We start from the raw sequence: 19,421 nt of genomic DNA on the forward strand, positions 1-19,421 counted from the left end.
GCTGTGCTCCAAGTAGTCTGATCACCTCTGCACCAGTGCTGGGGGAGCACACATCCCTTTCTACCCAGGGAAAAAAAGAGACAGACAGCAGTAATGCAATACCTAATATACAGCTGACATCAGATTTTCCAAGAAATTCAGCTCCCACTTTAACACAAATCAAAATTATTTTTTGTTGTTGTTTGGTATGGGGTTTTGTTGGGTTTTTTTTTAAAGACTTGGTGGGTGGCCAAAAGAGCTGCACTGAGGGACCTGCCCTAAGCAAGAGTGCTAGAAATCACCCTCCTGTATGCACAGCATTGCAGGCGGATCACACGCAGGATGCTCTGTGAACTGGAAAGCAAGAAAACTCCCCACTTTCTTGTTGTTACCTGTTATTCTAAATTTAATTCACTTTCGGAGTAGTCTGAGTATGAATATTCTGCATTGCCTGCAAACGCAATCACCCTGGGAGCAGCAGGGTCCAGGGGGCTGGATGCTGGTGGATCTCGCCCATTTCTCGTCCCTCCCAGAGCCACGCTCAGGCTGGGACACATTTCCTTTTGGACAGACACTGCTTAGGCTCCCCTTGCCCCTGCTGCCTCCTGTCACTAGGCTGGCAGCAGCCTAGGATTTTTGGGAGCTTTGCCTGGCTCCATGCCGAGGTGAAGCTGCTTAATGGATTTAAGCATTACTAGGAGCTGGGGGCACAAAAAGCACAATGGTGGGAGCCTCACCTCTTCAGGAAACAGCCGGGAAGAGCAACCAGCCCTGGCTGTGAGCGTGGCCAAGCCAAAGCGTAGCAGGAGCCTTGTACTTTCTCTACAAGGAAGCATACATTGTTGTATTCATTCCCTTATTTTCTTGACAGTCGATGGCATGGCTTATGGGACCATCTGGAAAGCACGTTGTGTTCTTGGTAGACTGCAGACAACTCAGGGGAGCTCAGACGTACTCACTTGCTTGGTATCAAACTTCTTGCTGCTTAACAGCTGTACCAGCTGTACCACCTTAGACCTGTTCTAAAGCTTGGTTTCACAATGTGCTAAACTCTCCCACGGGTGTTAAAAAGGAGCTGCAAGAGCTTAGACCCTCTCAAGATGAGGTAGAGCCAAATATTTCAACAACATCAAAATCCGAGACTTGCCCGTTAGAATGTATTTATTTGAAAATATATTAAATGCCTGGCTAACATTTCACAGTGAATGGTCAGGCTTGGTCCCCCCAACAGTCCATCCCTGCCCAGCGGAGCGCCCTGCCTTTCCAGACAGCAGTGGGATGAGACTTCACTCATTCAATGGCTTCCATGACTTCCAGCACGAGAGTTCGTGGCCCTGTCATGATGAGGCTGCTGATGGTCTGGTAGTCCAGATGCAAAACATACATACCATTCACTGAGAAAACAAACTGGCACACCTGCAAGGAGAGGAGGGGCAGGTCACCTTCGGTTGACGTCTTCATGGCAACTTCTACCCGTGACTGACTACAGCCAGAAGCTGCAATTGCAAATAACTTGCTACAAAATTCTGCAAACCCTAAAGCATTACCACTCCATAAGCTACATTAATAATCACTGTGCTACAATCACTATATCATAAAAAAGGGACCAAAGGGATTTAGACTGTGAGCTAACAGAGAAAAGAAAAAAAAAAAAAAAAGAAAAAAAAAAAGATTAATTTATGAGCAGTGGTTCATTTCACAGATGGAAATGAGGCACAATATTAACATCTAGCAATCTGGTAGCAAATGAGATTAGGTAAGGAGAAATTAACTGGGCTCTTGAGTAAATGAAACAAATTCATCTCTCCCCTTCCAATCCTGCCTGAAGCAAACAAGGAGTCACACTCTGCCTCTGAAGAATCCCATTATTTCAAATATCCATCTGACTTTAGACTTATATCAGCTTGTAGAAATTATTCCCTTGCTGCTGGGGTTTTCATAGGGAACTGTGAAACTCAACATTCCTTTCGCTCACGCCTAAAGCACTACACACAAACCCCGTACATGCCTGGGTATAAAATGAGTTTCAAGCCCTCAGTTCATTTCACCTGAGCTGGAAATACTGGAAGTTACTTGATGAATAAAATCAAGGCATCAGTCTGAGGTTATTAAGCTTTCATGTACGTGGAGGACAGTTCCACACACAACTACACTGTTAATAGCAGAGAAACACAAAATGTATTACAAGTGTCTGCTCCTTCCCTGCTTCACCAGGGTTATATATACTTACTGGACTGAACTGGGAATTCTCTGCTGTTTTTTCTTTTTAGTAGCTCAAACAGTTTCAACAGCTCCAAAGTCTGCCATGGGGACCGTTTCATTTTGACAGGTTTTTAAAGTTTTAGCTGCACACAGCCCCTGTGCTGCCCTGGCAAAAGGCAAATGTGCCACCGTGCAGCACACACAGGGCGCTCTGCCTGCAGAGAGCATCCCTCCCTCCACCTCTCATGGCACTGCCAGAGCTCCACACACCGACTCCATTGGATTGATCTCCACTGCAGGAGGTGGGATTATCACAGAGGATGTGTTCAGTTCAAAAAGCTCAAGCAGAACAGAACTTCTGCCTCCTGTTCAGTCACCAAGAGTGAGAAGTACCTTCATCCCTGCAGCAGCAGCGGGTCCTCCTGGGTCCACTGCCTGGATGTGGCAAGGTCTTCCTCCTCGGACCACAAACCCCCAGCCCACCGCATCCCCCACAATCTACAAGCAGAACAAAAGGTTTTTAAGAACCAAGGGACTGGATAGAGGACATGCAACAGTTCCTAGCGAGATGGAGAGCTTTGCTCCTGATCTGCAGTGGGTAGGAAAGGGCTGTGCATCAAGTGGGACACAGCACCACAGATTAATTGCCCTCTGCAAAGCTGCTTTCTGATTAATAGTCCCTGTGAGCAAGTGCAGAAGAGTCAAGCACAGGCAGCATGAAGCTGAAGTGCAAGGCATGCACCAAGAACACGTTGAGAACATTTCCAGAGCACGCGTGCGGTGCCCTTTCCTTGACCCAGGAGAGCATTTCTAGGGTGGAAGTAGCCACTCTTCATTTTTCCCCACTCTGACCTTGGTCTGTCAGAGCAGTTTGCTGTGATACTGTGGCCATCTGATGTGACTAAAAGAGAAAAGGAATTCCCAAAGGACTTTGTGCATTACCCATATAAATAAATAACAGCAACTGCACAGCTAAGCAGAAGGAAATGAGCCATGAAGGGCCCAGGCTGGCAGAGTTGAAGGGCAGGGCAAGAGCATTCAGGAGGAGAATGAACAGCATGTCCTCAAACATGCCACACTAATCACCAGCTTTATTTTTCTTGCTCATTCCCACCAATTTCTACAGCACAGTTAATTTGAGAACCTGATCCACAGCTCCTCTGTAATCCCACCTGTGTCAAACCAGTATGGCAAGACAGCTTTCATGCTTCCTAAACTGGCCGCTGTGAGATTCCCCATTTCAAAGGCAGGCAGGAAAGGGCTGAGAAGTTTTTCACAAAAATAAACAAGCACAATAAGCTCCGCAGGGCAGGAACTGTCTTGCAGCATTCCCACCCAGCACCCACCAGCCCTGCCTTGACTAGTCCTACAGCTTTAGAAATAACTAGAAAAGTAAAATCCCAAAACTCAGGTTGTCTGCAGCATCGTGGAGATTTTGCACTGTCTCTGTTTTATCCATGAAAAAGCCCATTACAAGAAAGGCAAGAGTGGCCCTTGGATGTTCCCTGTTCAGCGATGCTCCGTCAGATGCTGATGGATCATGTCAACATGTCTAAGCTGCAGCAGGAGCCTGAAAGATGCATGAAGCTGCACACCACCCTGCGTGACACAGAGGATGAGTGTCAGTCTCAACTGTCACCAGCCTTCACCGATTCTACAGTTTGCGTGGAGCTGGATGCGACATAAATGGAAGGTTTTCTGTCCAGGAAACATTCGCTTTCCTGATCTAGCCCTTTGATATACATCAAACTGAAGCAGGGGCTGCGCACATTTTCACCCACAAGAATATCTGAAGGCACCAACCCACTGAGGCTCAGTGAGAAAGAGATGATGTGACATGCACCCGAAGTTTCACCGCAAAGTGGCCAGAGCAGCAGGCAGAGCTATCTAAGAGCAGGCAGCGCGCTCGCTGCCGTTGGGTTAGCAGTACCGTTCGCCAGGGTCACTTACAGTCAGTGTTTTCTTGATGTAGGGGGCCCCAGGGGACAGGAGCTCTTCATTGGTGACGGGTCTCTTTAACACTAGGGCAGAAGGCGACAGATCCTGTCAGAACCAAGGGTTTCATGCAGCAAAGTGCCTAACGAGGCAGCCTGGGGATTACCATGGGCTGGAGAGCAGATGTTAGAACCAGCACAGTTACCACACAGAGAAATCGTTACATTCATCTCAATGTTTTTCAAAACACTTGCACAACTTTTCCAATGAAGCCTCAGAGGTGAGGCTGAGCCTCTCGCAAGTCCCCAAGCTGAGAGCGGCTGGGTTTGGACCTGAGGCTCGAGCTAGCCCTGAAGGGACAGCTCTGTCCTGTGCAACAGCAGGCCAATGCAGAAGCCCAGACCTGATTTGGGGTTGCATTCAGCCACAGGAGGGAATACCAGCGTAGGAGCAGTGCTGAAGTAGGGGTTGGAGTTTCCAGCGAGGGAAGTGATGCTGCTCCTTCGAACCGCTGAGACGATTTTGATCTCCTTGTTGGTTTGGACTGAAAGAGGCAGAAATAACAATTACCCAAGGAAGGAACAGACTAGTTTAAAATAACAAACTTCCTCCACCAGCCTGGCCCACACTTGAAAGGTGAGCATGCACTGAAGATGGCATTTAATAGCTTCAAAGAAAGATCAAGAGCTGAGTTGATGGTAAGCTGGGTTATTTTCCCTAGATGGGGAGCTGTGATAAAGACTGTTGCTGCATCAGGACATCTACCACAAACCGGTGGGATAGGTGGTCACTCCATGGGAACCCTGGAGGAACAAACACCCTACACTCTGCTGGAGCAGCACCCTCGGCTCTGAGGTACTCTGGTAACGTAACCCCTGCTTTCATACCCCTCTACAAATACATCCACAGTTACCAGAGAGAAAGCTGGTGTTGCCTGGCTCCGGGTTGAGCTTGCGAAGACAGAAGGGGCTGTCCGGGCTCTCGGAGAGGGTGCGAGAAGAGTTCTCGTTGAGTAACTCTGTGAGACGGCGCCTCCGTCGAAAGTTGATCCAGAATTGGTAGAGGATGTCACTGTCAAAGAAGTGATGCCTATTGGAGACTAGGAGAGAGCAGGGAGAAGGGAGAGGCTGAGGAGGTGTGAAAAATACATAGCAAATATACCAAGGGACCCAGATGAATTTCTTTTAACATCTGTGTGTTCTGCTGCAGTTTTTCTGACTGTTTGAGAATGCTCCTTGCAGGGAAGGAGGACCAGCAGGGCCACCTCCCCGAGAGATGTCATCTCCCAGAGGTGCACCACCGAGTCTCAGCCCTCCACCTGCCCCTGTCCCAAGCCATTCAGAGGATTCCCCGCCTTCGGAATTGAAAGCTTAATTCCTGCAGATGGTTATGATCTCCAGCCAAGCCGGGCTGAACATTACGTCCTCGCAACCCAGCCCTCCAAACCCAGGGGTGCATCCCACTCCTGCAGCCGGAGGCTTTGAAGAACTGAAGAGCAATAGCTCAGATTTCAACTCAAAGCCTTTGTGGGTGGTGGAAGATTGCTCCAATTTCAAAGGTCACCAGCTCCAAACATAGAACTAAAAGGCCCCGTTGCCATCTCCAAGTGGGCACTTGACCAGCACTTGTTGCATGACATGAATGGGGATTTGTTCTTAGCACAGCCTTGACAGCTATGCTGATCTCTTGCTTTCCACCCTCGCTCACCATGCTGAATGATCCCATGCTCCAGCAGCGCCCGGCCCAGCTCCACCGCTTCCTTTCGGTTCTCTACTTCTCCCTCCTGAACAAGCCAGTCGACCATTTCACAGCCCAGGAAAGTCCTCTGGTACTTGACTGAATTCTCCTCTCTCACCTTCAGAATTGACCCTTCCACGCTCACCAGCCTGGCACAGAGGTGGGACAAGCTCCGTGACGCTGCACAGCCCTGCCGGCCCCGCGGGCTGCTGCCGGCCAAAGCAAGGAGCAAGGCCAAGAGAAGCGGGTAAAGCGTTAAAGGCAAAACACTGCTGCCTGGGAGCAGTGGGAAGAAAGGGAGAAACGCAGTGCCACGGTCAGGCAGCTTTGTAAATCTTTGTGACAGCAGAGGAAGCAGCTTCAGCAAAACCAGTTCAGCTGCAGCCTCGGCTAAAGACCGCAGATGAAAGCCAAGCAAGCAGCCGGTGCGTGCAACAAATGGCAGGCAGTCCGAACTGACGGAGGAGGTGTCTGTTAGTAAACACGTACTCAGTTTGCAACATGAGAGCTAAATCCAGTGTCTCCACGAGAGGGTGCAGCGGGCTCAGCTGTGAGACACGCTGGATGCTCTCGCTGGCCACCACCGCCCGGCAGAAGCGAAGTAGAAGGGATGTGCATCTGCCAGAGGGACAGGGAGACATCCGAAATCACCGCGCGCCTGCCTGAAGGACTTCTCCCTCAGTGCCAGGTTGTGGATCTGATTGCCAGGGTCTGAGGGCAGACGTGATGCGAGGAGGATGCTAAAGGAACCAGGTCCGGAGCTTGGTCTGTGGCTGAAGCCAGTCTAAGAAAATGACTCATGAGGTGCCCGGCTAGACGGCTTGGATTTAGAACCAGAACTAATAAAGACAAAGAAAACTAAACACTTGAAGGTGGAAGGGGTTTTCCTTACTGTCTGAGAATAAGTTTTTCTGTTACAGAATTTGCAGATAGGCTAAGTGAGGTGCAGGGATCCAGGTCCCTGGGGGCCCTGAGGGTGCTATACCCTGCTGATTTTGGTGGCAAGTTAGTCCTAGCAGTGCTGATGGAAGCAGCTCAGGCAGGGAGGCTGGGGGGCTGCTGGAAACAGCCATTGTGCCCATCCCAGGAGCACTCACATTGCAGATAGCACTCTAGCACTTCCCCAGGCTGGACCCCAAAACCCATAGTTGGGTTGGAGCCCCTGAAAGCATCCATAGGTTCTGAGTACAACTTCTGCCCCAGCCCCAAAGAAGCCAGTTGTCCTGCAGCCGTGACACGGCTCAGGAAACAGCATTTCCCAGTGCTACAGCATGGGGTACCGAGAAGGCAGAGAAAAGGCAGCTGTAGGGGTGGCTCCCAGCCGTAGAGCATCATCAGCAAGCACAGCCAGCCAAGCTCAGTCCCAGCGCCCCTTGCAGAGAGCTGTTTTGCAGGGGAAGGACTTACGTACTTCTCGTAAAGACTCTGGCCTCTCATGAACACCTTCACATCCTTGCTGAGAGGGAAGGTCCCATCATCCTTGCGGAAGCGATACAGCAGCTTGGCATCCTTGTAGTCCGAGTGCTCGTCGCAGACTGGAAGGGGTTCAGAGCAGGGATGTCAGTGCTGCAGGCAGCTGTCGGTCCGTAAGGGACAGACAGAGCTGCACAGACTCGGCAGGGTATAATTCGAGGTTAAAAGCTCTGGGGGCTGCATGTGATGTCCTTCTCTATGCCCCTCATATCACGGAGCAACCAGAAGCTGAGCCTTCGGTCCCCATATGAGCTGCTTGTGAGTGCCTACAGCCCGTGCTGCTGGGAGAGGTCAGTCCCACTGAACAGACAGAGGAAAGCCTGAGTTTGCATCCACATTTTGATCCAGACACTAAAATGTTAATTAGAACAAACAAGGATATTTTTTTTAATTTAATTTAAATGGTGATGCTTTGCTTTAGACTAAAAGAGAACAAACAGAATTGTCTCAATCAGTCTTTTTAAGAAAGATATAGCCACATGTAAGTAGACTTGGAGGACAGGAGCAAAAAAACCCAACCCTCGCTTCATCCAAAAATGCCATAAAATCACCTCTGTCCCTGCCAAAATTACTTGTTAGCCAAAACGTATAATGCCACCAACTTTTCCACACCCTTTTGTGCCAACCCTGCTCAATTCATTTGCATGGCAAACTGACCTCAAGAGATAAATTTTTCTTCAGAGCTAGATGCATACAACTGGAATAATCAAATCTGTATGAAAAGCCTCCGTTTAACCTTGGGGATAAGCACAGAGTCTGTAAATGCATGGCCGTTCAGTGCATGCAACATTTAGCAGGTAAATATTTGGGATACAACTTTGAGATAAGCTTGCCTGAAACAAATTCCTAGACTACAAGTCAATAAAAACCAAAACCACAAACCAAACCAACAAAAACAGCCCCCAAAAAATCACAGTCCAGCTCTTAAATTAGTCAGCCTGCCTTTCTTCAGGTCCATCTGTTTGAAGCAAGAAGGAGAAACTTCATCAAAAAAAAAAAAAAAAAAAAAAAAAAGAGTAAAGAATATGCCTGGAAAAACAAAGAAAAATGAAAAAAAAATACCCACAAAGATTTCCTCGCTAAAGTAATGTAAAGTGAAATTCAAAAACCACAAAATACTTCTTGTGAAAATTTTAACACTTGTTCATTCTGAGCAGACTGGCAAAGCTTCACCCCCTTTTGGCGAGCAGCAAAATGCTATAAACTGCCAGCCTATCTCAGGTTCATCGTTCCTCCTGAGCGGCTGTCTGGGTGCGAAATCGGGATGCTGAAGCCCATGACTCACCAAGCAAGAAGGCAGGTCTGGAAGGTTGTTTTAAAAGGCAAAAGTTTGCATCTTCTTAACTCCAAGGAGCAATGATTCAGACGACATTGCAATTGGGAATTAAGCGCAAAACCTTAGAAGGCTGCGCCCATGGAAAACCTAAGTGTTTTTGCTGTTTGAAGACCAATTTCAATCTGCTTCCAGCACGTAACAGAATAACGGCTCAAACCACATCAGACCCTTAAGAGGCAGCGCAGACAATGATCTCCATGAGATAATTACTGTCTCCTGGATCCCAGTGGAGAAAAGGGGAAGAACTGGGACAGCCTCTTGCAAAGCACTTTGCACGGTGCTGCGGTAAGCTGGCAGTCCTGTTTCCACAGGACTAACAGAAATTCGTGGTCACAAGGCAAGTTGGAGAGTCAACTACTGTGTCCTGCCAGGAATTACCGCAGAAGCAGAAGGGATGTGTCCGTGATAAGCAATCAAAACAGCACTGGTATCCAGTACTGCCCAGGTTTAATTTAAATGGATTTATTTGAAACCGTTGGCTGGACAGATGGAAAAAATAATCAGTTTTAAGTGTTAATGGTTAACTGAGAACTCACTGCTTCAGCTTTATGCTTTCGTGATAAAGCACAGCAGCAGTTTATTTTTATTCAAGGCAGCTTAATGTAAAGGGCATTAACCTCAGCAAGTAGCAGATGGCGACAGAGAGTGTTTGCATTGCAGTGGTCAAAGGCAGCTATTTCTGGACCCTGGAGGAGAGGGGGGAAGAGAGGGCTGGGTTTGGTGTGTTTGCCATCTGCTTCTGGCTCCTCAGCTGCATCCTCTGGTGACAAGCTGCCACCCAGCGCCAGGCTACCACCGCCCGTGTCCCAGGGACTTGGGAGCACCAGAGCTCAGCCACGGGTCAGCAGCAATTCCCACCGAGGGCTGCACCGTCCGAGGCTGGTTGGTCATCCAGGGATTTTGATTCTGTTTGGGCCTCGAAATCCCAGAGAGGAGCAGCTCTTCACCGGTCTGAAGCACAGATTTCCCGCTGTTGTAGCGGGACCGAGGGCTGGACCTCGGGGATTGCTCTGCAGCTCCGGGACAGGCACAGGCCACGCCACATGACCTGAGCTAATCCAAACACTGCTGAAAGTTCCAAATAATTTTTAAAGAGAAAAAAGCCTGGATACTTGAAGCATCAAGCTGCTTTCCCCTGACTCCCCTCCTTTCGTTGTTTTTTTCGTTTGCGGGCGGGGGGAGTATTATTATTATTATTTTCCCTTTTAACAGGTTCCATGGACAAGCCTTTGAAATGGCATCACACACTTAAATCCCAAAGGAGACATTCCTACAGGACTGCTTCAGCCCCATTTACAGGTACTGGATTACTTCCCACTTCAAGTGATGTGGGCTCCACACCCCTACTTGTCTCACCTCAGCATGGATGGGGAAAACTGAGGAGTGCTGGGTTCTTACGGTAAGAAAAAAAGAATTCTCCTGCAGATGCAAAGCCTGTGCTATAATTCAACTTCCACTTCTGCATGACACAAACATGAGCTAGACCACCTTCTGTAAAAATATCCCCCACTGGCTGCCAATGCAGTTGCTGCAGGGCAATACAGGTCAGGCATTCCTCAACTTGCTTTTGAATAAAGACACCTCAGATGCTGGTTTGTCTGTGGGCAGGGACCTGGCCCATCCCCCAAAGCAATGCAGCTTCACCCAGCCCCACGCAGCCTCTTGCCTGCCCATCACCTCCCAGCTTCTCCAGGAGCCCTCGCCCACAGGAGGGTCGTGAGCAGGGACCTGACCATGTTGCCATATCCCAGGCTGATGGACACACACGGTGACCAGACATGGAGCCACCTCCCTGGGGAAGCTCCGCGGGCAGCAGAGAAACCCACACACCGTGATGGATGATGTAATGGTCCATTAGCTTCTGCATGAGGCGGATGCCCGTCTCTCGGTCTGGTGCTTCTTTGTGGTCAATCAGCCAGTCTGTGAGCTCCTTCGCCACGAAGCAGTTTGGGTATGTTCGGAGATGGTAACGCCGGTCCTTAATGAGCTTCCCATCGTGGAGGCGAAGCCTAGAGAGAAAGCCAGCCATTGAGCAGAGCTGGCGTTACAGGGGAACTTGGGTCTGATAGCCCAGCATCTGCCCAGCCTGGAGAAACTAGGGATGATTTGGGACTTCTGGCAAGCACCCAGCGCCTTATAAATTTGATCAAACCTCTTGGCTTTGCAAAACTGCATCAGTTAATCCTAGGGAGCCTCTCCCTCATCCCCTTCTTGCCTCCTTATCACTACACAGATTATGTAATTGCCTGCACCAGACTTAGTCTGAGCCATACGTGTCTTTTTGTTCTAAGCAAGCCTCTAAAAAATACACAGCAGCTAACTGAAGCTTGTGAAGAAGGGCCAAAACACAGGGAGGGGGTGGGGAATAGTAGTACATAGATTTGTGCATGATTTTGTGTCTAGTTCTTCCCAATAACCATGAAAGCAGGAATGTAGCTGCCCCCAGGACAAAGTCTTAGTCATAGCTCGGGGTGGGAGCAGCAATGGGAGCAGCAACGGGAGCAGCAATGGGAACACTCCTTTCTCCCGCGTGTGTCCAAGAGACAAGTGCCAGCTGATCCCATGCACTACCTACTAATCCATGTACCTACCATTCCACAGCAGCAGACAACAGCCCTGACATTTTCTGGTTCAAACTGGGATAGATTGGGACAGAGTTTACCAAAACAACAACCGCCCTACGCTGCAAACCCTGACGTGACAGCCAGCCTGTGACTCCAACAGAAAGATACACCTGGGTGAAGGTTACTCAGGTGAGTACGGCTTTGACTTTTTAAAAGGGCCTTAACAACCGAGCAAGCTACAGAGATCTTATGTGTTCCAGCCAAAGCCAACTCAACTTGGCAGGAGATCTGTCCGGGAGCCAAACCTTTGCCCTGTAGCCATGACTGTTCCCAAAATACTAACCTTGGAAAACGCCCTGTGCATGCAGCAGACTCAGAGATATTAATTAAATAACTCCTCTGTAACTCCAGGATGTTTCTGGTTTCAAATTATTCATTTCAACTCCTCGTTTTGCCTTGGGCCAATATATTTTACAACGGCATTAATCACTGCAGCCTTTCTTTATTCCGTGCTTCAAGTTCTTTTGTTCTTTTTGAAGCAGGTATGCGTACGACACAGCATGTTGGACAACAGTTTCAGGCACCATACAAGAAGTTTTAAATATCCTAAAAATCTCTTAGATAATAATGGATTATCCTATATTGTAGGATTTACAAATACCAGAGTCTCAAAAGTCTTAAGATAAAACCTTTTATTGGGTGAAGAATGAGTAATTGATTGTTGTAATTAATGTTAAGGCTACTGTGAGCCGATATAATTCTTAACAGATATTGTCAGAGCTTCCTGGTAACTGAAACACTGACCCAAAGGCTCGTGCAGAACCAGCTCCTGGCCTTGCCTCTGGAGCCCTCCCTCACATACTGGGGTCTATACTCGGTGGTTTACTCCCCTTACCTGGAAGGCTCCTTCCCACGCGTGACCAGCAGTTGCCCTGCGTATGGGTTTTACCTGAAGAGAAAGCCCACAGACAGCTGCCTGCTGGTTTTACAGTTTTTAGCATTTTCCCTTCCTTTATTTCACAGTTCACTGTCAAAATGCAACCAGACAGAGTCAGCAAACGGAGAGGCTCCCCACCCAACATCCCTCAGCTACGGGAGAAGACAGTCAGTCATTTTTTATATTCTTTCTTTATAATCAGCAAGTGGAATGCCACTTTAGAGGTGTGTTTGGCAGAGATAAGAAATGTACCAAGAGTATTCTATCGCTATCAACAGTCTGCAGGAGCCTATAAAGGCTATATATATACACTCATACACACACACACATATATAGACATACATACATACACACACACTCCTTCACCCACAATAACACACAGACCATAATCAAACAAGGCTTGACTAGAAACTGGCTGGGAGAATATTATTTCCCTTCTAGGTCTATTTTTATCACATTTCAGAGTACTGCAGAAAGTACACGGGTCCTGGGGGAAGGAGAAAAGAAAAAAGATTTTCAGTAAACAATACTACTAAAACCTAGGATTTAATATACACACACACACACACACATATTTTGAAACTATTCCGTCGGGCACAATTGCTAGGACAGGAATTAAGTGGTGTTTAAGCACCTCTGGAGCAGCAGAATCTTGGACCCTCATGGGCTGTTTTAAGGTTGTGACAAGTTTGCCCTCTTGCCTGCAGACCCAGGGCAGTGGAAGATGCACAGCTCAAGTGTCCTGGTGGTCTTTTCACTTTCCTCTTGTTTACTGTTTCCCATCAACTACAAGGAGATAAATTTTGTCCTTCAGGCAGAGAAGGACATCACACCCACTGCGCCTCCGAACGGCTCAGCTGACACTCTCCAGAAACCAGCCCGCATATGATGTTGCAAAAACAAAGTCAGTGAAACTGTGAGTGGTTTATAATCATGCTTCTACATAAAAAAGTATTAAGGATGGATGTATAATACAAAATTATGAGCTTTCTAGATGCCAAAACCTGTCCCGTGTACACATTACCTCTTCAAAAGGGGGGGGGGGAAAAAAAAAGAAAAAAAAAAGAAAAGCACAGAACAACACAAGGATAAAATGCTTGCTGGAACATGAGAATCAACCCTTATTAAACACTCCTGGCTTGGCACTTGGTGCGCTGCTTTGAGTAGACCTGTGTTAGGTAACCGAATTGTTTCTTTGGCAAGGTCACTACAAAGGCATCATTATTCATCCTGTGTAACCTTGTTGAAAGGGAGATCCACAGCAGTGCAAATAGAAAGGAAAAAACAAAAAACCCAACCAACAACCCACAAACCTCTAGGGGAATCAAGAGTTCAAGTCACTTCAGCTGTTACAAGCACAACTTCCCTGCTCCTCTGGCAGCCCCGTGTTGTCCCAGCAGCGTTATGGACGTCCACTGCTGGAGAGCAACGCCAGGAGATCCTCTCTTGGTTACTTCAGCGCATTCACATTTCATGAAATTTCAGAACCAAGTCTGAATTAGGGCATTTGCTGAAGCAAAGGGTTTTCCTATATTGGAAAAATCACTATTTTTATTGTGTCATAGTTGCACAGCCAGAGCAATCCCTAAAGTGGCAGTCATTCTGCACCCAGTACCCACACGTGCCTGTGCGGAGTGGGAATGTCTCCCTGTGCTGCTCTCCGTCACCCCCCACCCACTTAAACAGACCTTGAGCATCCCAAATGCCAAGGTGGATCTCTCAAGGATATCTACTCAAGTTCACATTCCCATAGCAGTTAAGCATAAACAAATGGCCCTGGAATGATGCATCACCGAAAGGATCTTTTCTGTTCCTATCTTTACAGAAAAAAACTCCCAACAGAAACAAAAAAAAAAACACCCAATAACAACCAAAAAAACCAACAAACAAACAACTAAGTGCTCAGTAAAAGACAGCAACAACCACAACAGCAGATCTGCAAAATAGCTGCTGGAGAGGCACATTCAGGCAAAACAACTGCTGCAAACAGGCTCAGCAAAACCCAGTTTGCTGCACTCCCAGTCTGCAAAAGCACCAGTAAGTTCAGGGGGCCGAGGGGAGAGCTTTGCATGCCTGTCACAGCCCATAGCGGTGCAGAGATGTTTTATTTTCCTACTTGTATTTAAACATATGTCTAGGAAAACAAGACTTCAATCTCAAAAAGAAATCCTGGCAAGCACAAGCCTACTTCCCAGTCCTCACTTTCACCAGTGCTGAAAATTTAGTAATAGGCTTTTTAAGGTCATTCTGATCATGTAGTCTCATCTTCCAAATAACATTCACCTGGTGACTGCCACATCAAGCAGTGTCCCACAACTCCTCCAGGAAGACATCCCCACTTCAAGAGACCCAGGGTCAATAGAGAATCATCAAACCTCCTGTGAACCCAAGATTTCTGGCCAGAAATACAAATTTTGGCATGTTCAGCTACAGACCTTTAAGTGAGCCCCATTTCCAGAGCATCAAAGCATGAGCACTTTATTTAACAGAGTCAATTTGAGTATCTAAATAAAACACCCAGCAAGTTTGAAAATTGCATACAGTGGCTGAAATCACTGTTTTGTTCTTCATTAGAAGAAAACTTTCTTTCTCTTCTCACTTTTTCTACCCGAGACATAAATTTACTAAGTATATTTTACATTTTAAAGTGATTAATGCAGCTTAACAGAGTTATTAGAGAACAGCTGGTTCACTTGACCATGAGGAACACCCAGAAGAAAGCACACGAGGGCTTGTCTGTACTTGAGAAACTCAGATTACAGCAGGGTGTGAATCCAAAGCCTGGTAGTTGTTCCAGAATATCTCTGTGCAGATAAGCCATTTGTTGCAATTAGAAATGACTAATTGGGCCTCTCTTACAGAATGCCACCCAGGAACACACAACACCCAGGAAAACTAGTGGGGTTTTCATGCAGGTTTGTATGTCTGAAACAAAAAGAACGACAGCGGGAGCCGTGAGGAAGGAGCTGAGACAGCAGCAGCAGCTCTCTCAGACCCAAGACCAAGATATCAGCGGAAATTATCTTCATCTTTTTGACGGGGAGAGACTCAAGCCCCAAAACTCCTCTTCCCCTTCCATGGGCTAGCATCCCCATGGAAGCAGGGGGACCCTGGCAGACAGACAACCCGAAGCACAGCAGCCAGTCTCCCCTCAATTCCTTTAGGATCTGGTTTGTTCCCAGCCATCCCCACACAGCATTCCCTCACCCCTCGCCTGTGCAGCTATTTCTGGCTGGGAAACACATCCTGACACTGAACAGACTCATCCCTCTGGCCAAACCAAACTCGGAGGGATTTACAAACTCGCTGGGAAGCCAAAGAACTGTTAAGATGGAGCAAAGGTTTGTTTGATTAAATGCAATAGTGGGGAGGCAGGGCAGGAAGTGGAGAACAGGGAAAAACAAATGTTTGAGATTTTATGTAGATACAGCAACGTTATTTGCTGATCGAGGCTTACAGAGTCAGGGCAGACCAAGAGGCTCCTTTACATGCTGCTTTATTCCTCACGTGGGGAAAAGCCAGGGAGCACAACACAGACATTGAGCTAGCCCTGCCTCATCTGCTCTCGCTGAGACAGCATCCAGCCTCTTTGCCTCAGTTTCCCCATTGCTACCTACCGGGCATCCAGGCCCCGGGAGGATTCATACCACCAACTCCGTACCTGGCAGGCTGTATGATCCCCAAAATACAAGTGGCAGACTCGAGCACTCGGTGTGTTCTGCTCTGCACCACTCCATTCTCCTTTCAGCCAGATAGGCTGCAGGGGAAGGAGGAGCCCAGCTCCAGGTTGGTGACCATCCCATCACCCTCTTCCCTGAGTTTTACACCCCGTGCTGGCCAGCAGCTCCTTCCAGTCTTTCTGCACAGGGAACAGGCTCCTGCCCAGCCCCAAGCAGAAGGATGCAACTGCTGGTGCTAAGCCAGCAGCGAAAGGACCCACGTCTCCATCACTGTGAGGGCTGGTACTCTGCTGTCCCTCCTTAGCGTTTCGACCCATTACTCACAACCCAGCTGAAGGAGAACAACCCTGCTGCATGAAATCCACCTGCTCTTGTCCGTGCAACAAAGAGCTCCAGCACTTCAAGAGCAGGTCAGGGGCTTGAAGCAGTTGAGGCTGCCCAGAGGCAGATTGGGTCTGCTCCCTGTGCCGCAGCATCCGCAAAACAGCGTGTCTCCCAGGATCACGGGTGTAGCACGCGCCAGCTCCCGAGGTGAGAGCTCTCACCTTGTCCCTCTACTTGTATGTGATTCCTGCCCCTCCTGTCACCCCTTCCAGCAGGGATAACCTGCGCCTGGGGTAGCAACCTGAACAGGAGCAAGCAGTTCGTGATTGCAACCTGCTGTGATGGGTTTGGTCTGAAAACTCTCAGGTTTAGGGAGCTCCCTAACCTTAACCAGAAAACTCCAAGGCACTTCAGCTATGGAGCGGGGGGAGCAGAAAAAGACAGCACCCCAAGACTGCATCCATATTGGGTTTCCCATTCAACTGCATCCCAGTTGTGCTAATGGAAAGATACTCTCTCCCTGCATGAACCTTGCCTCCCTTCAGGCTTTTAGCATCATTTTTAAAGGCTCAAGATACATTCACACTGACAATAAGGAGTAAAGTTTCCATACAAATATTGGGAGGAAAAAATGAGTTGGTATTTCTGGTTTTCAGAAGAGCATAAGCCACTTCATTCCCCTGGCACATGGACCCAATCACAATATTAACACATGGCTTGATTATTTTATTTTCTCTCTGAATATCTGACTCCTTCCTTTGGCCCAGGCTATAGGACTCACTTTAAACCTCCATCACTCCAGACGAGTAAAATACTGGAAATATAAATATGAATAAGCCTGCCCTGCCCATGGGATGGAAAAAGTCATAATTTTACATCTCTTGCACTGAGTTATTGAAATGAGGCAAGTCATTCAGGTCAGTGGCTGCTTTTCCCTGTAAGAAAGTTAAGCTCATTTTCAAAGCCTCGCTTACAGCGTGGACTGCAAATCCTGCAAAGGCAGAATGGTTGGTGCAGCCTCCACCCCCAACAGCAGCTCCCCCAGTCACTACCTAAGGAAAAGATTTAATTTCTGGAGCTAGGACAGTAATATTTGTGAAAGACAATAGACTGGAAACATGGCTAATCATCATATAAAATCCAGCCACTTGGACGTTGGCTGTGTTTTCAAGATGGGGCCCTAATCCTCAGTTGGAAATTATCAATCCTTGATCCAGTACAAGTAATAAAGCTAAAAGCTAATGTGACTCACAGAGAATGGACAACAGAGTGACACAGAGTGGGTTTTAGGAATCTGATACTAGCACACTTGGGCTCCAGACTCTTTACATTATTCCAGGATATATTTCCTATTTTCCACCCACATTTCAAAACAAAACAGAAGGGCTCCAGGTACAAACAAGCAAACTCTACTCAAGAACTAGAAAAGCCTACACTAGCATGCTTAGAAGCAAGGGAAGGTGGAGGGCAAGGGGGACGGGGAGGGGAGGGAGGGTTCTGACCCCAGATACACAGGGAACATGATTTCTCCACCACAGAGGTTTTCTTGCATAGGAGAATATATTTCTGGCTTCATAAGAAAAACAAACTGAGAAGCTACTCAAGGACTGGGACTGCAAAGCAGCGGTAGTTCCCAAAAGTGACTTTCCAGAGAGGGAAGATCCTACATGTTGCTGTGCAAAACAATTCGGGTGCTTGGCACCCATGAGGTGACCTCCCAAATCATCCTCGAAAGTCCAAACACCTCGGAGGTGGTGCTGTCCCCATCCAGCCAGGGACCAGGAACCCCGGGGAGGCTGCTCGGTGTCACCGCATCAGGCTCTGCACTTGGGGGAAGATGCAAAAGGAGCAGAAAGACCCCGTTGCCTTCTCAAAGCACCTCCAACATACACACACACCCCCGCCTGGCACCGGGAGGTGAAGGGCAGGAGATGCCCAGGGAGGAGCAGCAGGACAAGGTGATATGGGAAGGGATCTATTTCACCAGTGGTGAAGCGAAGGAAGGATCAGCAGGTACTGGGGGGTGGGGGACACTAGCTGGGTGGGAAAGAGCTCACTCAGGGGTAAAACTTTGCACCTCCTGCTAACAGGGTACAGTCCAGAGCCCCAGCTACAGCCCTGCCCCAGCCTGGAGGAGGGCCCCATCACCTCCTACCTCAGTTGCTCTCCAGCAATCATCACCTCTGCCCTGTAATGCTGCTCCGTGGCTTTCTTCTTCAGGCTGTTGCTCAGGCTCTCCATGCTGGGCTGCAGGCGGGCGGCGCCGGGCAGATGCGCCCGCGGCCCCGCACATCCCGTGGGATGCGGGGTGAGGAGATGCCGCCGCAGCGCGGTCCCCAACCGGCTGGCAGGGGGCAGGGGGCAGCCTGAGCTGCCGGCTCCGGCTCCCTCCTCCCCTGCCCCGGAGCCTCCGGAGGAGGAGCCTCTGCCGGCTGAGCCCGGCTCTGGGGCTTCCCACCCGCTGCCTCCAGCCGGGCTCCGGCTGGGAGCCGGGAAGGTGGCAGGTCCCTTTCCAGCAGGCTGGGGACCGTGTCCTTCCCCCGTGCTTTGCGCAGCTGACTCCAGCAGGCACACACAGGCTGCAGGAGGAGTGGTTTGATCAGCAATAACATGGACAAAGTACTTCCTTCTGCTGAAGTTCTCTATGAAGGGTTCACGACGTGCCAGTCCCCGGTGCAAGCCATGAGGCTTGTTCTTATCCTCTTCCCCAAGGGCTTCCCACCTCTCCCCAGAACCAGATGCATCCAACACCACGGCCAACGCTTGCTAAAAACCGGGCTTAGAGCAGCTTGAGTCCTTCCTCGTTGTAGCAGCCATCACAGAGGTTGGCTGGAGAAGCACGGGCTGTAATTAGCAAGAGCTGGCACTGATGAGTCTGGGACTCTGTTGATGCCAAGCTGTTTGCCTGTATGGTGCTACTAGCTACAGCGTTTGAAACAGACCTCCAGGCACTGGTACCTGCCGCAGCCGCTACCAGCCGTTTCCATCATTTGAGGTATTTGGTGTGATATATTTTGACTAGCAGGCCAGAGCTGACCTGAAAGCAATAGCATCCAGCAGAGAAATAAGCAGAGGAATTGGGATGTGGAGATGGTTAATGACATCCATTGTTACCATCGGATGCATGTGCATTTGTATTTCCATTAGTTAAAGGAGTGAAAAATACTGGCTGGCATGGAGGACCAGACCTCAGAAACACAAAACAGGGGGAAACCCACCAAAAGAGAACGTGGAGAAGATGGGGAAGAGGGGTG

The 19,421-nt window shown here is 48.7% G+C and overlaps 1 protein-coding gene across 1 annotated transcript; it reads right to left on the reverse strand.

Annotated features, from left to right (window-relative positions):
- Positions 1–1,122: 1,122 nt before the first annotated feature.
- LOC121094863 (DEP domain-containing mTOR-interacting protein-like) lies at positions 1,123–18,643 on the reverse strand. The gene is made up of 9 exons (XM_040608969.1): positions 18,323–18,643; positions 10,493–10,671; positions 7,265–7,388; positions 5,824–6,002; positions 5,030–5,215; positions 4,520–4,660; positions 4,132–4,202; positions 2,575–2,679; positions 1,123–1,395 (listed from the first exon to the last, which is right to left on the reverse strand). Exons 1-9 carry the CDS (start codon positions 18,406–18,408, stop codon positions 1,270–1,272), a joined length of 1,197 nt encoding a protein of 398 aa, XP_040464903.1. The 5' UTR covers positions 18,409–18,643; the 3' UTR covers positions 1,123–1,269.
- Between the last annotated feature and the right edge of the window lie 778 nt (positions 18,644–19,421).

The sequence above is a fragment of the Falco naumanni genome, chromosome 10 (genome assembly GCF_017639655.2).
Source record: "Falco naumanni isolate bFalNau1 chromosome 10, bFalNau1.pat, whole genome shotgun sequence".
NCBI classification, from domain to species: Eukaryota; Metazoa; Chordata; class Aves; order Falconiformes; family Falconidae; genus Falco; species Falco naumanni.

Excerpts from the sequence above, each read along its gene's own strand:
- LOC121094863 (XM_040608969.1), bottom strand. The coding sequence starts at position 18,408 with ATGGAGAGCCTGAGCAACAGCCTGAAGAAGAAAGCCACGGAGCAGCAT. Across the intron at positions 6,003-7,264 it reads GGCCAGAGTCTTTACGAGAA|GCTGGTGAGCGTGGAAGGGT; the intron begins GTACGTAAGTCC and ends CCTCTGTGCCAG. Across the intron at positions 2,680-4,131 it reads ACATCAAGAAAACACTGACT|ATTGTGGGGGATGCGGTGGG; the intron begins GTAAGTGACCCT and ends TTCTGCTTGTAG.